Source organism: Eschrichtius robustus, chromosome 3 (assembly GCF_028021215.1).
Source record: "Eschrichtius robustus isolate mEscRob2 chromosome 3, mEscRob2.pri, whole genome shotgun sequence".
Lineage (NCBI taxonomy): Eukaryota > Metazoa > Chordata > Mammalia > Artiodactyla > Eschrichtiidae > Eschrichtius > Eschrichtius robustus.
In genome coordinates this window covers 163,247,519-163,265,834 of record NC_090826.1, presented here as the reverse complement: position 1 = coordinate 163,265,834, position 18,316 = coordinate 163,247,519, and the positions used below count along the sequence as shown (strand labels likewise).

General features: G+C 42.4%; 1 protein-coding gene across 1 annotated transcript in view; it reads right to left on the bottom strand.

The window, feature by feature from the left end:
* KIF26B (kinesin family member 26B) overlaps positions 1–18,316 on the bottom strand; it is a 479,220-nt gene that overhangs the window by 66,659 nt on the left and 394,245 nt on the right. The window contains exons 8-9 of the mRNA XM_068538512.1: positions 17,807–18,069; positions 14,765–14,948 (exon numbers count right to left, since the gene is read on the bottom strand). Of these exons, the coding sequence (XP_068394613.1) occupies positions 14,765–14,948; positions 17,807–18,069 (447 nt within the window). The remainder of the gene's footprint in view (positions 1–14,764; positions 14,949–17,806; positions 18,070–18,316) is intronic.

Here is an 18,316-nt window from a genome sequence, read left to right as displayed (position 1 = left end):
TAAAAGGGTGAGAGACCTTCAAGATAGCAGAGGAGTAAGACGTGGAGATCACCTTCCTTCCAACAAATACATCAGAAATACATCTACATGTGGAACAACTCCTACAGAACACCTACTGAATGCTGGCAGAAGACCTCAGACTTCCCAAAAGGGAAGAAACTCCCCACGTACCTGGGTAGGGCAAAAGAAAAAAGAAAAACAGAGACAAAAGAAGAGGGATGGGACCCACACCTCTGGGAGAGAGCTGTGAAGGCTGAAAAGTTTCCACATGCTAGGAAACCCCTTCACTGGCGGAGATGGGGGAGGGGAGGCTTTGGAGCCATGGAGGAGAACACAGCAACAGGGGTGCGGAGGGCAAAGTGGAGAGATTCCATCACAGAGGATCGGTGCCGACCAGCACTCACCAGCCCGAGAGGCTTGTCTGCTCACCCACCTGTGTGGGTGGGGGCTGGGAGCTGAGGGTCCGGCTTCGGAGGTCAGATCCCAGGGAGAGGACTGGGGTTGGCTGCGTGAACACAGCCTGAAGGGGGCTAGTGCACCACAGCTAGCCAGGAGGGAGTCCGGGAAGAGTCTGGACCTGCCTAAGAGGCAAGAGACCATTGTTTCGGGGTGCACAAGGAAAGGGGATTCAGAGCACCGCCTAAATGAGCTCCAGAGATGGGCGTGAGCCGCGGCTATCAGCGCTGACACCAGAGACAGGTGCGAAACGCTAAGGCTGCTGCTGCAGCCACCAAGAAGCCTGTGTGCAAGCACAGGTCACTATCCACACCTCCCCTCCAGGGAGCCTGTGCAGCCCGCCACTGCCAGGGTCCCGTGATCCAGGGACAACTTCCATGGGAGAACACACAGCGCACCTCAGGCTGTTGCAATGTCATGCTGGCCCCTGCCACTGCACGCTTGCCCCGCATTCTGTACCCCTCCCTCTCCCTGGCCTGAGTGAGCCAGAGCCCCATAATCAGCTGCTACTTTAACCCCGTCCTGTCTGGGAGATGCCCTCAGGCGACCTACACGCAGAGGCGGGGCCAAATACAAAGCTGAACCCCAGGAGCTGTGCAAACAAAGAAGAGAAAGGGAAATTTCTCCAGGCAGCCTCAGGAGCAGTGGATTAAAACTCCACAATCAACTTGATGTACCCTGCATCTGTGGAATAATTGACTAGACAACTGAATCTTCCCAAAATTGAGGTGGTGGACATTGGGAGTAACTACAGACTTGGGGTTTGCTTTCTGCATCTAATTTGTTTCTCGTTTTATCTTTACCTTAGTTTAGTATTTAGAGTTTATTATCATTGGTAGATTTGTTTATTGATTTGGTTGCTCTCTTCCTTTTTAAAAAATATATAGATATATATTTTTTTTTCCTTTTTCTCTTTTTGTGAGTGTGTATGTGTATGGTTCTTTGTGTGATTTTATCTGTATAGCTTTGCTTTTACACTTTGTCCCAGGGTTTTGTCTGGCTGGTTTTTTGGGGGTTTTTTTGGTATAATTTTTAGCACTTGTTATCATTGGTAGATTTGTTTTTTGGTTTGGTTGCTCTCTTCTTTCTTTCTTTCTATCTTTTTTTTTCTTTTTTTATTACTTTTTAATTTTTTATTTTCAATAATTTTTTTATTTTTTATTTTAATAAATTTATTTTATTTTTTTCTTTCACTCTTTCTTTTTTTTCTATCTTTTCTTCTGAGCCATGTGGCTGACAGGGTCTTGGTGCTCTGGCCGGGTATTAGGCCTGTGCCTCTGAGGTGGGACAGCTGAGTTGAGGACATTGGTCCAACAGAGACCTCCCAGATCCATGAAATATCAAACAGCGAAAGCTCTCCCAGAGATCTCCACTTCAACACTAAGACCCAGCTCCACTCAACGACCAGCAAGCTACAGTGCTGGACACCCTATGCCAAACAACTAGCAAGACAGTAACACAACCCCACCCATTAGCAGAGAGGCTGCCTAAAATCATAATAAGTTCACAGACACCCCAAACACACAACCGGATGCGGTCCTGCCCACCAGAAAGACAAGATCCAGCCTCATCCACCAGAACACAGGCACCAGTCCCCTCCACCAGGAATCCTACACAACCCACTGAACCAACCTTAGCCACTGGGGGCAGACACCAAAAACAATGGGAACAACAAACTTGCAGCCTGCAAAAAGGAGACCCCAAACACAGTAAGTTAAGCAAAATGAGAAGACAGAGAAATACACAGCAGATGAAGGAGCAAGGTAAAAACCCACCAGACCAAACAAATGAAAAGGAAATAGGCAGCCTACCTGAAAAAGAATTCAGAGTAATGATAGTAAAGATGATCCAAAATCTTGGAAATAGAATGGAGAAAATACAAGAAACGTTTAACAAGGACCTAGAAGAACTAAAGAGCAAACAAACAATGATGAACAACACAACAAATGAAATGAAAAATTCTCTAGAAGGAAACAATATCAGAATAACTGAGGCAGAAGAATGGATAAGTGACTTGGAAGATAAAATAGTGGAAATAACTACTGCAGAGCAGAATAAAGAAAAAAGAATGAAAATAATTGAGGACAGTCTCAGAGACCTCTGGGACAACATTAAATGGACCAACATTCTAATTAGAGGGATCCCAGAAGAAGAAGAGAAAAAGAAAGGGACTGAGAAAACATTTGAAGATACTATGGTTGAAAACTTCCCTAATATGGGAAAGGAAATAGTTAATCAAGTCCAGAAAGGGCAGAGAGTCCCATACAGGATAAATCCAAGGAGAAACAAGCCAAGACACATATTAATCAAACTATCAAAAATTAAATACAAAGAAAAAATATTAAAAGCAGCAAGGGAAAAACAACAAATAACATACAAGAGAATCCCCGTAAGGTTAACAGCTGATCTTTCAGCAGAAACTCTGCAAGCCAGAAGGGAGTGGCAGGACATATTTAAAGTGATGAAAGGGAAAAACCTACAACCAAGATTACTCTACCCAGCAAGGATCTCATTCAGATTCGATGGAGAAATTAAAACCTTTACAGACAAGCAAAAGCTAAGAGAATTCAGCACCACCAAATCAGCTTTACAACAAGTGTTAAAGGAACTTCTCTAGGCAGAAAACACAAGAGAAGGAAAAGACCTACAATAACAAACCCAAAACAATTGAGAAAATGGTAATAGGAACATACATATTGATAACTACCTTAGAAGTAAATGGATTAAATGCTCCCACCAAAAGACATACTGGCTGAATGGATACAAAAACAAGACCCATATATATGCTGTCTACAAGAGACCCACTTCAGACCTAGGGACACATACAGACTGAAAGTGAGGGGATGGAAAAAGATATTCCATGCAAATGGAAATCAAAAGAAAGCTGGAGTAGCAGTTCTCATATCAGACAAAATAGACTTTAAAATAAAGAATATTACAAGAAACAAAAAGGACACTACATAATGATCAAGGGATCAATCCAAGAAGAAGATATAACAATTGTAAATATTTATGCACCCAACATAGGAGCACCTCAATACATAAGGCAAATGCTAACAGCCGTAAAAGGGGAAATTGACAGTAACACAATAATAGTAAGGGACTTTAACACCCTAGTTTCACCAATGGACAGATCATCCAACATGAAAATAAATAAGGAAGCACAAGCTTTAAATGATAAATTAAACAAGATGCACTTAATTGATATTTATAGGACATTCCATCCAAAAACAACAGAATACACTTTCTTCTCAAGTGCTCATGGAACATTCTCCAGGATAGATCATATCTTGGGTCACAAATCAAGCCTTGGTAAATTTGAGAAAATTGAAATCGTATCAAGTATCTTTTCCGACGACAATGCTATGAGACTAGATATCAATTATAGGAAAAAAATCTGTAAAAATACAAACACATGGAGGCTAAACAATACGTTACTAAATAACCAAGAGATCACTGAAGAAATCAAAGAAGATATCAAAAAATACTTAGAAACAAATGACAATGAAAACACGACAACTCAAAAGCTACAGGATGCAGCAAAAGCAGTTCTAAGAGGGAATTTTATAGCAATATAATCCTACCTCAAGAAACAAGAAGCATCTCAAATAAACAACCTAACCTTACACCTAAAGCAATCAGAGAAAGAAGAACAAAGAAACCCCAAAGTTAGCAGAAGGAAAGAAATCTTAAAGATCAGAGCAGAAATAAATGAAAAAGAAATGAAGGAAACAATAGCAAAGATCAATAAAACTAAAAGCTGGTTCTTTGAGAAGATAAACAAAATTGATAAACCATTAGCCAGACTCATCAAGAAAAAAAGGGAGAGGACTCAAATCAATAGAATTAGAAATGAAAAAGGAGGAGTAACAACTGACACTGCAGAAATTGAAAGGATCACAAGAGATTACTACAAGGAACAATATGCAAATTCTTAGAAAAGCACAACCTTCCGAGACTGAGCCAAGAAGAAAGAGAAAATATAAACAGAACAATCACAAGCACTGAAATTGAGAGTGTGATTAAAAATCTTCCAACAAACAAAAGCCCAGGACCAGATGGCTTCACAGGCGAGTTCTATCAAACATTTAGAGAACAGCTAAAAACTATCCTTCTCAAACTCTTCCGAAATATAGCAGAGGGAGGAACATTCCCAAACTCATTCTACGAGGCCACCATCACCCTGATACCAAAAACAGACAAAGATGTCACAAAGAAAGAAAACTACAGGTCAATATCACTGATGAACAAAGATGCAAAAATCCTCAACAAAATACTAGGAAACAGAATCCAACAGCACGTTAAAAGGATCATACACCATGATCAAGTGGGGTTTATCCCAGGAATGCAAGGATTCTTCAATATACGCAAATCAATCAATGTGATACAGCATATTAACAAACTGAAGGAGAAAAACCATATGATCATCTCAATAGATGCAGAGAAAGCTTTCAACAAAGTTCAACACCCATTTATGATAAAAACCTTCCAGAAAGTAGGCATAGAGGGAACTTACCTCAACATAATAAAGGCCATATACGACAAACCCTCAGCCAACATCATTCTCAATGGTGAAAAACTGAAACCATTTCCTCTAAGATCAGGAAGAAGACAAGGTTGTACATTCTCACCACTATTATTCAACATAGCTTTGGAAGATTTAGCCACAGCAGAGAAGAAAAAGAAATAAAAGGAATCCAAGTTGGAAAAGAAGAAGTAAAGCTGTCACTGTTTGCAGATGACATGATACTATACATAGAGAATCCTAAAGATGCTACCAGAAAACTACTAGAGGTAATCAATGAATGTGGTAAAGTAGAAGGATACAAAATTAATGCATAGAAATCTCTTGCATTCCTACACACTAATGATGACACAACTGAAAGAGAAATTAAGGAAACACTCCCATTTACCACTGCAACAAAAAGAATAAAATCCCTACCTAAGGAGACAAAAGACCTGTATGCAGAAAACTAAAAAAATAAACCTACCTAAGGAGACAAAAGACCTGTATGCAGAAAACTATAAGACACTGATGAAAGAAATTAAAGATGATACAAACAGATGGAGAGATATACCATGTTCTTGGATTGGAGGAGTCAACATTGTGAGAATGACTATACTACCCAAAGCAATCTACAGATTCAATGCAATCCCTATCAAACTACCACTGGCATTTTTCATAGACCTAGAACAAAAAATTTCAAAATTTGTATAGAAACACAAAAGACCCCGAATAGCCACAGCAATCTTGAGAAAGAAAAACGGAGCTGGAGGAATCAGGCTCCTGGACTTCAGACTATTCTACAAAGCTATAGTCATCAAGACAGTATGGTACTGGCACAAAAACAGAAATATAGATCAATGGAACAGGATAGAAAGCCCAGAGAGAAACCCATGCACTTATGGTCACCTTATTTTTGATAAAGGAGGCAAGAAAATACAATGGAGAAAAGACAGCCTCTTCAATAAGTGGTGCTGGGAAAACTGGACAGCTACATGTAAAAGAATGAAATTAGAACACTCCCTAACACCATACACAAAAATAAACACAAAATGGATTAAAGACCTAATTGTAAGGTCAGACACTATAAAACTGTTAGAAGAAAATAATAGAACACTCTATGACATAAATCACAGCAAGATCCTTTTGACCCACCTCCTAGAGAAATGGAAATAAAAACAGAAATAAACAAAGAGCAGAAAGAGAAAAACAAATATCGTATATAACGCATATATGTGGAATCTAGAAAAATGGTACAGGTGAACTGGTTTGAAAGGCAGAAATAGAGACACAGATGTAGAGAACACACATATGGACACCAAGGGGGGAAAGTGGGTGTGGAGGGGCGATGGTGGTGGGATGAATTGGGAGATTGGGATTGACATATATATACTAATATGTATAAAATAGATAACTAGTAAAAACCTGTTTTTAGTTTAGTTTTTTATAACTAGTATAAAAAATAAATAAAATTCAAAAAAAATTAAAGGAAAACATAGCAAGGAAAAGAAAACATACACAAGATGAAAAGACAACCCTCAGAATGGGAGAAAATATTTGCAAATGAAGCAACTGAGAAAGGATTAATCTCCAAAATTTACAAGCAGCTCATGCAGCTCAATATAAAAAAAACAAAAACCCAATCCAAAAATGGGCAGAAGACCTAAATAGACATTTCTCCAAAGAAGACATACAGATTGCCAACAAACACATGAAAGGATCCTCAACATCACTAGTAATTAGAGAAATGCAGATCAAAACTACAATGAGGTATCACCTCACACCGGTCAGAATGGCCATCATCAAAAAATCTACAAACAATAAATGCTGGAGAGGGTGTGGAGAAAAGGGAACACTCTTGCACTGTTGGTGGGAATGTAAATTGATACAGCCACTATGGAGAACAGTATGGAGGTTCCTTAAGAAACTAAAAATAGAACTACCATATTATCCAGCAATCCCACTACTGGGCATATACCCTGAGAAAACCATAATCCGAAAAGAGTCATGTACCACAATGTTCATTGCAGCTCTATATACATAGCCAGGACATGGAAGCAATCTAAGTGTCCATCGACAGATGAACGGATAAAGAAGATGTGGCCCATATATACAATGGAATATTACTCAGCCATAAAAGAAACAAAATTGAGTTATTTGTAGTGAGGTGGATGGACCTAGAGTCTGTCATACAGAGTGAAGTAAGTCAGAAAGAGAAAAAGAAATACCATATGCTAACACATATATATGGAGTCTAAAAAAAAAAAACGGTTATGAAGAACCAAGGGGCAGGACAGGAATAAAGACGCAGATCTACATCTGAATCCTCAAGAATGGACTTGAGGACATGAGGAAGGGGAAGGGTAAGCTGGAATGAAGTGAGAGAGTGGCATGGACTTATATATAACACTACCAAATGTAAAATAGACAGCTAGTGGAAAGCAGCCACATAGCACAGGGAGATCAGCTCGGTGGTTTGTGACCACCTAGAGGGGTGGGATAGGGAGGATGGGAGGCAGACGCAAGAGGGAGGAGATATGGGGATATATGTATACGTATAGCTGATACACTTTGTTATAAAGCAGAAACTAACACACCATTGTAAAGCAATTATACTGCAATGAAGATGTTAAAAAAATAAATAAATAAAATTAATTTAAAAAAATCCTTAAAAGGAAAGACATAATATGTTACTTCTCTTTTATCCCATTTTGTATCATGCAAGATCAGTCCACGGCAGTGTGCAAGGGAAATAGTTATTTTTAAAGCAAAATATCATCTGTTTTGAAACCTAATTATACAGACAGAAGAAGCTCAGATATTTCATTCGCTCTGCAGATTAAAGGGCAAAGACAGGGACCAATTTGGACCTTCAGACTCTAATAGTCCGTTTGATGTAATGGAATAAAATGCATAATGTGCATGTAGTAAAATAGAACACAGAGAACAAAAGGCACAGTTTAGACTGTGCTGAAGAATAATATTTTAAAATACCTATAATTATACCTGCATGACTCAAAATGAGAGTCACATTTTAAACAATGGAAAATCAACTTTGCTCTATATCCACTGGAGTTTCAGTAGTCCCAGAATTCTGAACTTCACACATGGCGCTGAATCTGAAATGGTACAAAGTGAGTGAGCACAGGCCACCTGCTGTGACCACGAATTTCCATTACTGCAGGTGGCTGGAGAGAAAGTAGTTCTAGAATCAATGAACAAAATAGGTGATAATTAATAGCAGGTAAGAAGCAGTTTCCTCACGGACTTTTCAGATTTCTGAGGTCACAGCTGCAAGGTTTAGAACATAACCCTGTCTGCCTTGAGACTATTTATATTTGAATATGTATATTTCAAGTCTAGATTCTGACCAAATGAAATTACCCACATGCCTTACTCTCCCACAGGAAACAATATACTAATTCACTCCTGAGTGACTCTCCCAGCTCATGTTCATGGTGCCAGGAAATGCTAAATTCTCCTAAAATCACTTAATTCCTACAACGATCCTGTAGTGCAAGAATTGGCACTATTTTATACAGATGAGGAAACTGAGGTTCACAGTTGCTAAATAAATCACTTAAGATCTCATAGAAAACAGATGCTGAATCTAAGACAAAAATCCAGAGCTCACTATAAAGCATGTAGAAACTCTTTTAACTCACTTTCCTGTAACTTAGTGGTTCCCAAACTTTGCTGCATATCAGAATCACCTTGGAATCTTTAGAAAATATGGATGCCTGGCTCCCACTCCCAGGCTTTCTAATGTAATTGGTTTGGAGTACGACACAGGCACTGGGATTAGCTGAAAATCTCCCCAGGTGATTCTCTTGTGCAGCAAAATTTGGGAACCATGGTCCTGCCACTTGGCCAGGTTAACCAAGGCCCTCCATCAGCTGTGTCAGGCACGCTGCCTGATGCCCACAGCACGCTGTATGCTTGTGAGGTGTGCTGGCTGTTCCCAGTTTGTCCATGCACTTTTGCTCCAAAAACATGAGCTGTACACTTATCGACAGGTCAGCTGGGTTTCCTCCTAAACCTAATTATGCCACTTGTACTTGATATTATAAATAAAAATATAATCAAATATTATGTAAACCAATAAAATATGATTATCTAAAGAGAGCTAATATTTCTAAAAAAAAACTGAAATCAACGCTTTGGAAAGATGTGATTAAAATGAGTTAATTTTTGGGCTTCCCTGGTGGCGCAGTGGTTGAGAATCTGCCTGCCAATGCAGGGGACACGGGTTCGAGCCCTGGTCTGGGAAGATCCCACATGCCACGGAGCAACTGGGCCCGTGAGCCACAACTACTGAGCCTGCGCGTCTGGAGCCTGTGCTCCACAGCAAGAGAGGCCGCGACAGTGAGAGGCCCGCGCACCGCGATGAAGAGAGGCCCCCGCTTGCCACGACTAGACAAAGCCCTCGCACAGAAACGAAGACCCAACACAGCAAAAATAAATAAATTAATTAATTAATTTAAAAAAAAGAAAAAATTAAGTTAGTATACTATAAAAAAAAATGAGTTAATTTTTGAAAAAAGATGCTGAATCAGGTGTGAATGAGAAATTACAGAGTAGAAAAAGTTTTAAGAACCTAGGGAACGTCTATAACCAGTTAGCTGCACAAGCGTCTCTTAAGTTCTTCAATTGCTCAGAAGAAATTGAAAGCAAAAACCAGACTATTATTAATATGAGTGTGGTTTATAAAAGTCAGAATCTAAAGTTGAAAACTCATCTCAAAGAGGAAGCCATAGCCCTGTATCAGAAGACCGATGAATAAACACACAATTGTATGTTTTAAGCTGAAAATGTTTTATGACATGAATGTATCCTTTTATACGATTTCCCTTTTTAACTTAACTTTCTCGTTAATTGAGCAACTCCTTCTGACCGTGTTGTATAACAGGGCTTCTCTGAACTCACACCACCTGCTTACCCAAAAAGTAATTGAATGGTCTCTCTCTTTCTGAAACAGCTGCAACTAGGTAATCGAGAAATTCACTCACTGTTTAACATACAGCACACATTTCATGTGGTGTGACATGTAAGGTCTGATGTGCAGGCACACCTCTAGGCTGTGGAGGACAGGGGGCCAGATGACAGGGGACTCTGTCCTCAGGGAGCCTGTAGTCTGATGGGGCTTAGAAAGCCCAGAATGACTGAGATATAGGGTGAGTAAGGCAGTGGCTTAACATCCCCCAAACTGCTATGGGACTTAAAGGAGAAAGATATTCCACAGAGGGGAGAATCTGAAAGACTTATGGGGAGGCAGCTCAAGGGGGAAGTGGGGTACAGACAAGGTTTTTTATTGTTGACGTTATTGTTCCTTCCTTCCAAGATGAGACAGCCCTGACTTCAGTGGTAGGAGAGACTGAAAATAAAAGCACAAAAAGACAATTGATGGGGTCCCAATTGGTGGGGTCCCAGAAAAGGCAGAAGGGGACAGGATAAAGAAGGCAAGGAGATGGGAGGAAGCAGACCTATGGGAAAGGAGTGAGGGAAAGAGAGGTACAGGTACAAGGAGGTTTGGATGCTAAGAGGACAGAAGCTGAGGTCATAGCCGGACTGACTTTCTTCTCCTTAAACAGGAAGCTGGTTATCTGCTGAAAGAGGTAGAGCAGGGGCTTCAGGCTTCCAGAGGAGGTTGGGAACTGCTGCTCCGATGCAGGTGGTGGGAAGGCCATGAGAGACCACTGTGGGAGTTCCACACTGCACGGTTTGGAAAATCGTCTCCTGGCCAAATATTTTCAAAACTGTATTACAGAAATCTAAAACCATCAAACTGTCATTTCACTGTTGACCAAGGGGAACATGAGAGCCCTAAAGTAGCCCCACCATGTGTGGCCATCCTCACTGCACAGGGCTTTGCAATGAGGCACAGCAGAGGCCCAGTTCTGCATCGTTTAGAAGCAGTGCTCCTTCCTAGATCCCTTTTCCTACATCTACCACCCAAATAATGGATCTCTAGGGTCCTATGGACAGCACAGCCCTGGATAGGGCATCAGCTGATTCAAGCCATTCCAAGATATAGGAAAGAGGGGTTGGTGGTCAAAAGAAAACCAAGATTAAGACTTGTAAACGGATGAGTGCAGGCAGAGATTACCATCCACATCCTCATACGGTGGTTCATGTGCACACACACAGATAGACGCCCGGGTGCTGGTACACAGGTGCACACACAGCCAGCCCAGTCCCCACTTGGCCTCTACACTTCCCCTGGAGGCAGTAAAGTGAATGAACAAATCAGAGACCTAGTGTCATTCTTAACCCTGGGCAATAGTTGCTTGCAAGCTTAGATTACTCACCAAAGTGAGGCTTTTAAAAACCATCTTAATCAATAGGACTTGGAAAATTCTGTACTGTGAACTTCTGTATTGTGTATTCCACTGAAGTATCACTCGTAGCATCTGGCTTTGGACTCCTAATTCACTCATCTTTATGAGGAGCAACTCCTGATTGTCATGGTTTTAGGGTCCCCTTCCCCATTGCTGCAATTCCCAAGGGGAATCTCAAGCCTTTACAGATATAGCTTTGCAAAGCAGGGGAACGCTCCATGACAGGTGAAGAACCAGCCCCACGAATGCTCCAAAAATGTTTAAAGCAGGAAATATTTTAAGCTTAACCTAGTGCTATCTGCAAAGCAGTGAAACACCCACACAGAATTTTCTTTTCTACCTTGCCTGGACATGTTGTAAACATTTTTGTCTGTCCACTTATATGTGCATATGTGTATGTGCGTGTCTGTTTATAAAATGCATATATGTGTATAAGCTCCAGGTGCCCATATACACATGGTGTGTTTAGTTCTTGCAGCAGAGACCTCTTTGAATCCAGCATCTTCACTGGCCTCTAATGGCCAGTTACCAGCAGCTCGCTCTGCTCTGTTTCCCTGCAGGGTGACTAATTAATAAACTTTTCCTTAATTGAGTTCTGGCTGCCAGGTCCACAGGGATTATTGCTTATATATAAGTAAACAAAATTTCTGCTTTAAACAACACTCCAAATCTCCTCATTATATTTTAAACAGATATAAATGCACTGAAGTCAAGCAAGACGTGGGCTAGGAGGCTGTGTGCATTCTGGCGTGGATTCCCTTCCTCACCGGAAGCCAGGTACTGTAGCAGGCAGGTGATGCCCCCAGGTCCTTTGGGCCTAACACCCACATCAGCCTGGATGCCTGCCTTTTCTTTGTTCTCATCTACAGATACGTTAGAAAGTACCTCACTAGGTTTTGGAAGCCATTAATAGTATCTGCCTTGTCTTTTAACCTGAATTTATTATTTAAAAGCAATTCACTTTCACAATTTATAAATAGGAAGAAAATGAATTTGATGTTAAATATTTAATAAGTGCCCAGGATTTGTTAGGTGAGGACTTGGGTGGATTGTTGGGTTTAGGGAATGTCCTAGCCTACACTTTTGTGGAAGCTATACGTTACGTTCTTATAGTTGAAATAATTCAATTGTTTCTTTGTTTTCAAGATTCCTCCCTACTTTCAGATTCCAAATTGAGGGCAGAACCATGAAAGAAAGTGAAAAACTGAAAGCAAGTTTTTTTAACTTGGCTAGAAACCTAGAAGGAGGGATTATCCTTCCCTCCTGAGCTTTTCTGCTCAGAGCCATTTGGAAGCCATTTGGCTCCAGAGTCAGATCTTTTAAAAGCCACCCTTTGCTGCGAGTACAAGAATCCACTGCAGGCTTTGATTATGATTATTGTTGGTAGCTTAAAAGAATAAAATAAACATTTTTCAGATTCCCACATTCATGCTGCTAAGACATAACTCAGAAAAATCAGTGAGGGCAGGATTTAAAGCCAGCTCCCAGATTGTTAGGAGAACTGTGGATCAAATTCTGTTACAGATTTTAAAGGTCTGGATCATTTCATCCCTATCCTAATCCCTTGCTTCCTTCTTTAAGCAAGTTATTCTAAACAGGAGTGCTGTACATGATGCGAGCCCTTCACTGAGAATCAATCTCCCCTGAAAGACTCGCATTCAAAATATTTTGCTCATCCCCAGTCAGACCCTTATCACCATCACTGGTGGTCAAGAGCGATCTGATCTGCGGATGGTACGTCTCCCTGGGTGCCAGTGAGGGCCAGTACCTCTTGATTCCTGGGCAGCAGTCAGTGCAGGTAGCCAAGGCGGTGGGTCTGAGACTGCATTAGTGGAACTCTGGCCCCAGCGAGGACATCTGGTGAGATTTTAGGCCTGGGGGTGGGGGTAGGGGTGCATCTCTGGGCCCAGTCAAAACTAAAGGAGCAGGCGGCAAGCAATGTAAGTGAATGACTGATCCATGCAGCAGTATGGATGCATCTCAAATGCGTTATATTCAATCAAAGAAGCCAGACACTAAAGGGCCACATATAGACCACATGATTCCATTTACATGTTGTTCTGGACAAAGGCAAGGCTATAAGGACAAAAATCTGATCAGTGGTTGCCAGGGGCTGGGGAGGGGACTGAATAATAGGGCAAGAGGGACTTTTCTGTAGCCATGGCTTTGTTCTATATCTTGATAGTGGTGGTGGGTACACGACTGAATAGATTTGCCAAAATTCATTTAACAACACATAAAAAGGGTAAGTTTTACTGAATTTAAATTACACCTCATAAACCTGAACTAAATAACAACAATTAAGGAGTAGGAACAATATAACAGAAGACTGGGCCAACAAAGGCATTGAGATGGGGGGAGGAGGGAGCTTCCACTTCCCCCATGCGGAAAGGGGGAACAGAAGCCCCCAAGAGCTATCTCCAGGAAAACCGGTTTCCAAGTCTTTGGGCAACAAGGAGCCCAAATTGGGGAGCCCATCCACAGGTCCCGGTCGCATGTCTGGAATTAGGTTAGTTGATTGCCTCCCATTAGTCAATCAGCTGCACAACTTCTAGGCACCAGGCTTAGTCTCCTAACTCAGGGTTTTTGTTTGTTTTACTGGCATCCAGTGTCCTTGAGGCAATGATTTGGAGAGCACTGGGGGTCAGTTGCCTACGTTTTGAAAGCCCTGTAGAAGTGGACAGAGAGAGACTCTGGAAGCTGCTGTCCAGCCAGCCCAGCCCTGTGGCCCACACTTGCCTTAGAAAAGCCCAGTGAGGTCCACCGACTACTTTGCCCACTGCCCAGGATCCCACCTGAGACACTCAGCTGAGTGCTGGTACTCAGCTCCTGAGCATAGAGTATATAGTACTTGGCAGACAAAGGATGGAGCGCTGCACCGAGGTCGGTGCCAGCTTTGAAAACAGCCAAGAGCGGACGGTATAAGCATTGATTAGGGTTCCCGGCAGTGCAGCTTGCTCACAGAGCATGCCCTGGGCGTAGGTTTTCACAGAGAAATGTCACAGTTGGGCATTACTTGAGGCAGGGAGGCAGCCAGAATCTGGTTCGTTATTCAGAAGTCTGATTTATAGACTATTTAAAAGACATGGTTTTGTTTCTTTCCGGTCCATATAGTGGCTTCAAGGCTACTGATTAGTAACATTGCCAGGGTGCTTTGGTAGATACATGTTGGTCTTTCGTGATAAGCACCTTTAAGGTTTTTGAACAAAAAGATACTATGAAGCAGCTGTTTTTCTTTTTAACATTTGTTCTCTCACGTTCCCATGGCAATTACATCTGTAAATCACCTTTACCGAGTGAGCCCTTTCCCCTGGGTTGTTCGAAAGCAAACGTCAGCCCAGACTACACAACTGTCTTGACTGACACATCGGCACACTCCACACTGGTCAGATCGTACTACATTTTAAAAGGTCACAGCTGCCCTTGAGGAGAGGCTTCTCTCCAGGGAGGGCAGAGGCAGACTTACTTCCCCCCTTGCCGCTCTTCTCCATGCGGTACTGGTAGATGTGCAGCGTGAAGAGCATGTGGGAGTTGCGGAGGTCGTCCTCATTGCAGTCCTGCTGGCTGCCCCGCCGGGAGGTTATGGCAGCATCCAGGAAGAAGGCGGCCTTCTCCGCGGTGGGCGCCCGCAGCTCACTCTGGTTCTGCAGCTGGAAGACACAAGGGAAGGACCGATGCTGCAGGCGGGCAGTGTGCCTGCCACTCGGGCCTGGCTGTCCGTTCCGCATTCTTGAAGGCTGGACGTCCTTCTGGAACCAGGGCCTCTACCCACGTGCAATTCTCAGCTTAATTTATTCATATCTGAAATTAACACTGAGCACGCTTATTGGATGAAACGTATTTTCACCCATTTTACAACTGAAGTAGAATCTGTAAGTATCAGGTGTGAAAAGAAAATGGTTGTATCTGGGTGATCCATGGGGGCAGGTGTCCCACCCTGACCTCCGCAGAGGCCAGCAAACCAACATCCTGGGCAATCCAGGTACCTAAGAAAACATGAGGGATGTGACCGCATCTTGATTTCAAAGATTAGAGTGTTTAGAAGCAGGTGGGTTGCAAAGTGTGATTTTAGTCCAGATAGTACTGGTATCACAAAGAAGTGAAAAAACTTAGTTAGCTTTAACTCAATTCTCAATTTTCCCAGCTATCTAATTAGAGCCAATTTTAGGCCACATTTACTAGCATAGTTATAAATAAGGAGTAAGTGTAAAAGACATATGAAAACACCCAAGATACTTGAATGTCTCATCTATATCATTTAAGGGCTATTTTATCTTTAGTTGCTAAATTCATGTTCATGGCATACTCATTAACTGATTAAAGAAGGACTGTGGGCCACGTGTCTAAATCCTATGAGATGCCTTGGCAATTATAGTAAACCTTACTCAGAGCGATATTATCAGCATTTGACCAGCACTCCTTTATTGGGGGTGGGAGGGAAGAAAAGTAAACTAATATTTCTGATTTATTCAAAGAAATGATTTGGAGTATGTGCCTTAGGGTCAAATTTTGACAGTCCTCTATTCTGACTCTAACTGCACCTGTAATTCTGAACCATGAGAGTCGATATTTGGAACCTGAGACCATCGAAATCCTCAAACTTCAAAGAGAGGTTCTGTGGTGCTCGTTGTTTTATACATACTATCGCAGAAAAGATAACCCAAAGAATGTTTAAGATTCTTCAACAAGAAGGTAAAGAGGATGTTGGTCTCTTCCTCTTTTTCTTAGTCTTCAGTTAACCAGAGCTTTCACCTCTGTGGAACTTCATTAAAGGAGTTATAAAAGTGAATGGAGGTTATAGCATATTTGAAAGTCTAAGTAATGCTTGGAGTGGGAGCAGTGGGTAGGGTGACACTGATTCCATCACAGGTGCTGTGTAGATATGGTCTGAGCATATCTTATGCTTCCAAACTGGTGGTTCTCAAAGTGTGGTCCCTGGGCCAGCAGCGTCAGCGTAACATAGGAACTTGTTAGAAATGCGCATTTGAGGGCTCTATCCCAGGCCTATTGAATCAGAAATTCTAGAGGTGGAGCCCAGCAGTCTGTGTTTTAACAGGTCTTCCAGGTGACTCTGATGAAGACTGAAGTTTGAGAGCCACTGGATTAATGTTTGTATGACCAGTTAGTTTGCATTCTAATTAGGTTTCATAGCCAAATGGTACCTGATGCATCTGTTAAAACTATGAAGAGCCAATTTTAGTCAGACATGGTATGGACCTTTGGGAGTTGCTGAGAACTAACCAGGCAATCACAATTGACAGTCAGGAGAAACATCTAAGAGGGCTTCCTGGAAGAAGTGCCAACTAGCTGATACCCAACAAATAAGGAGTTAGCCAGATGAAGAGCCAGAGGAGAGGAGTCAGCAGCGTTTTGTGCACAGGGAACAGGATGTTCAAAGGCCCAGAGTAAAAAGAGGGAGGATGGTTGGTACCTTAGAGCCTTGCTACTGAAAGTGTGGTCCGCCATTGGGAAGCTCGTTAGAAATGCGTCATCAGAGGCCCAATCCCAGACCTACGGGACCAGAACCTGCATTTTAACAAGATCTCCAGTGCTTCTTATGCACATTGAAGTTTGAGGGGCACTGCTTTCTTAGGGGACCTAAATGTAATTTAAGAGGAGTGGCAGGAGGGGAGTGGTGGCAGGTGATGCTGGAAGGTTGTGTAGGGCCCCTTGCGAATCACGAGGATTCCTAACGGAAGTGGAAGGACCTGAGGTGCTCTAAGCAGGGGAAGAACATGGCCAGGTGTGAGTAGATGGGGGTAAGAGAGTGGGTATCCTCACCCGAGAAAACAGTCCCACCTGGGGTGAGGCAGGTGCTTACTAAAATGAACACCTACCTAAAAAGGAGGCATCTGATAAAACTAGAAAATAGAGCCTATAGCTAAAGACTGGGAAAAACTGATTATTCTGGATATGAACCAGGGTCCTCCCAGGTCATTCCCACCTCTGCTGTCAAACAGCGAGGGAGAAACACTCACAACAGGCATGACATCCTGAAAAGGCGAACTGGAGCTTCTCTTGGCTTCCATGGTTCCAGCAATTATATCATGGTTCCAATTAGAAAGTGGTTATTACTTTTTCCTACAGCATTACTAGTCCGGCTGTAAACCAGTGCCAGAAACACAGTTTATAGAGCCATAAACAACCCCAGTAATGGCTGGAGCTATTTGTGCAAAGCAGTAAACATTTCCGCTTGTTGCTAAACAAAAGAAAGATTGTATTTTCTTTTTTTTTTTGAAAGGGGCGTAAAGAAAGTGAATTCAATTTCCCCCGAATGCTACAACAATTGCGGTTCCTGCTCATTGTCAATTAGATTCAAGGTACAAATATTTAGGTTGGGCGAGCAGCTGGCCCTGCAGCTGCAGGCCGTAAAGTTTCAGTTCGCTTTAAAGTAAACACTTGCAAGCCTTCCCCGTTTACATGTTGAGTGAGTCACGAGGTGAACTACCCCAGCCGCCGAGGTAGGTATGAGCCACCTCGGAGCCGGCCAAGCCCCAGAAGCAATCACCTGCGTGCCACAGATGGGGTCCTCGCACAGGTACACGCCCGGAGACTGGCCGTCCTGCAGGCTGCCCGTGGCCACCTCCGACAGCAGGTCCCGAAGGTTCTCTTCTTTGCCCCACACCTCCACGGCTGAGATCCGCACCGAGAAACGGGCTCCAGTCTTTTCTTTCCGTTCATTTATCAGCTTGAAGAGCCAAGAGATGGCACAGGGGATGATGCCAAGGTTCTGCATGGAATCGTCTTTTCCGATCATGGTGTAGGATTTTCCTGGGAGAGCGAGGAAAGAAGCAAAAGCAGCTTGAGTGTCCAGGCCTCATGCTATAGTCTCAAGAATAGATGCCAAGGATGCAGAAGAAAGGCATGGGGAGTGGGGAATGGGAAGAAAGGAAATGAAAAGGTGAGAGAAATATTAAACATTTGACATTGCCAAGTAGTACTGATGGAATAGCTATAATAAAGAATGTGAGAGCCCCGACTAATGACAAGATTAAATCACAATTGACCTTGAGGAGGA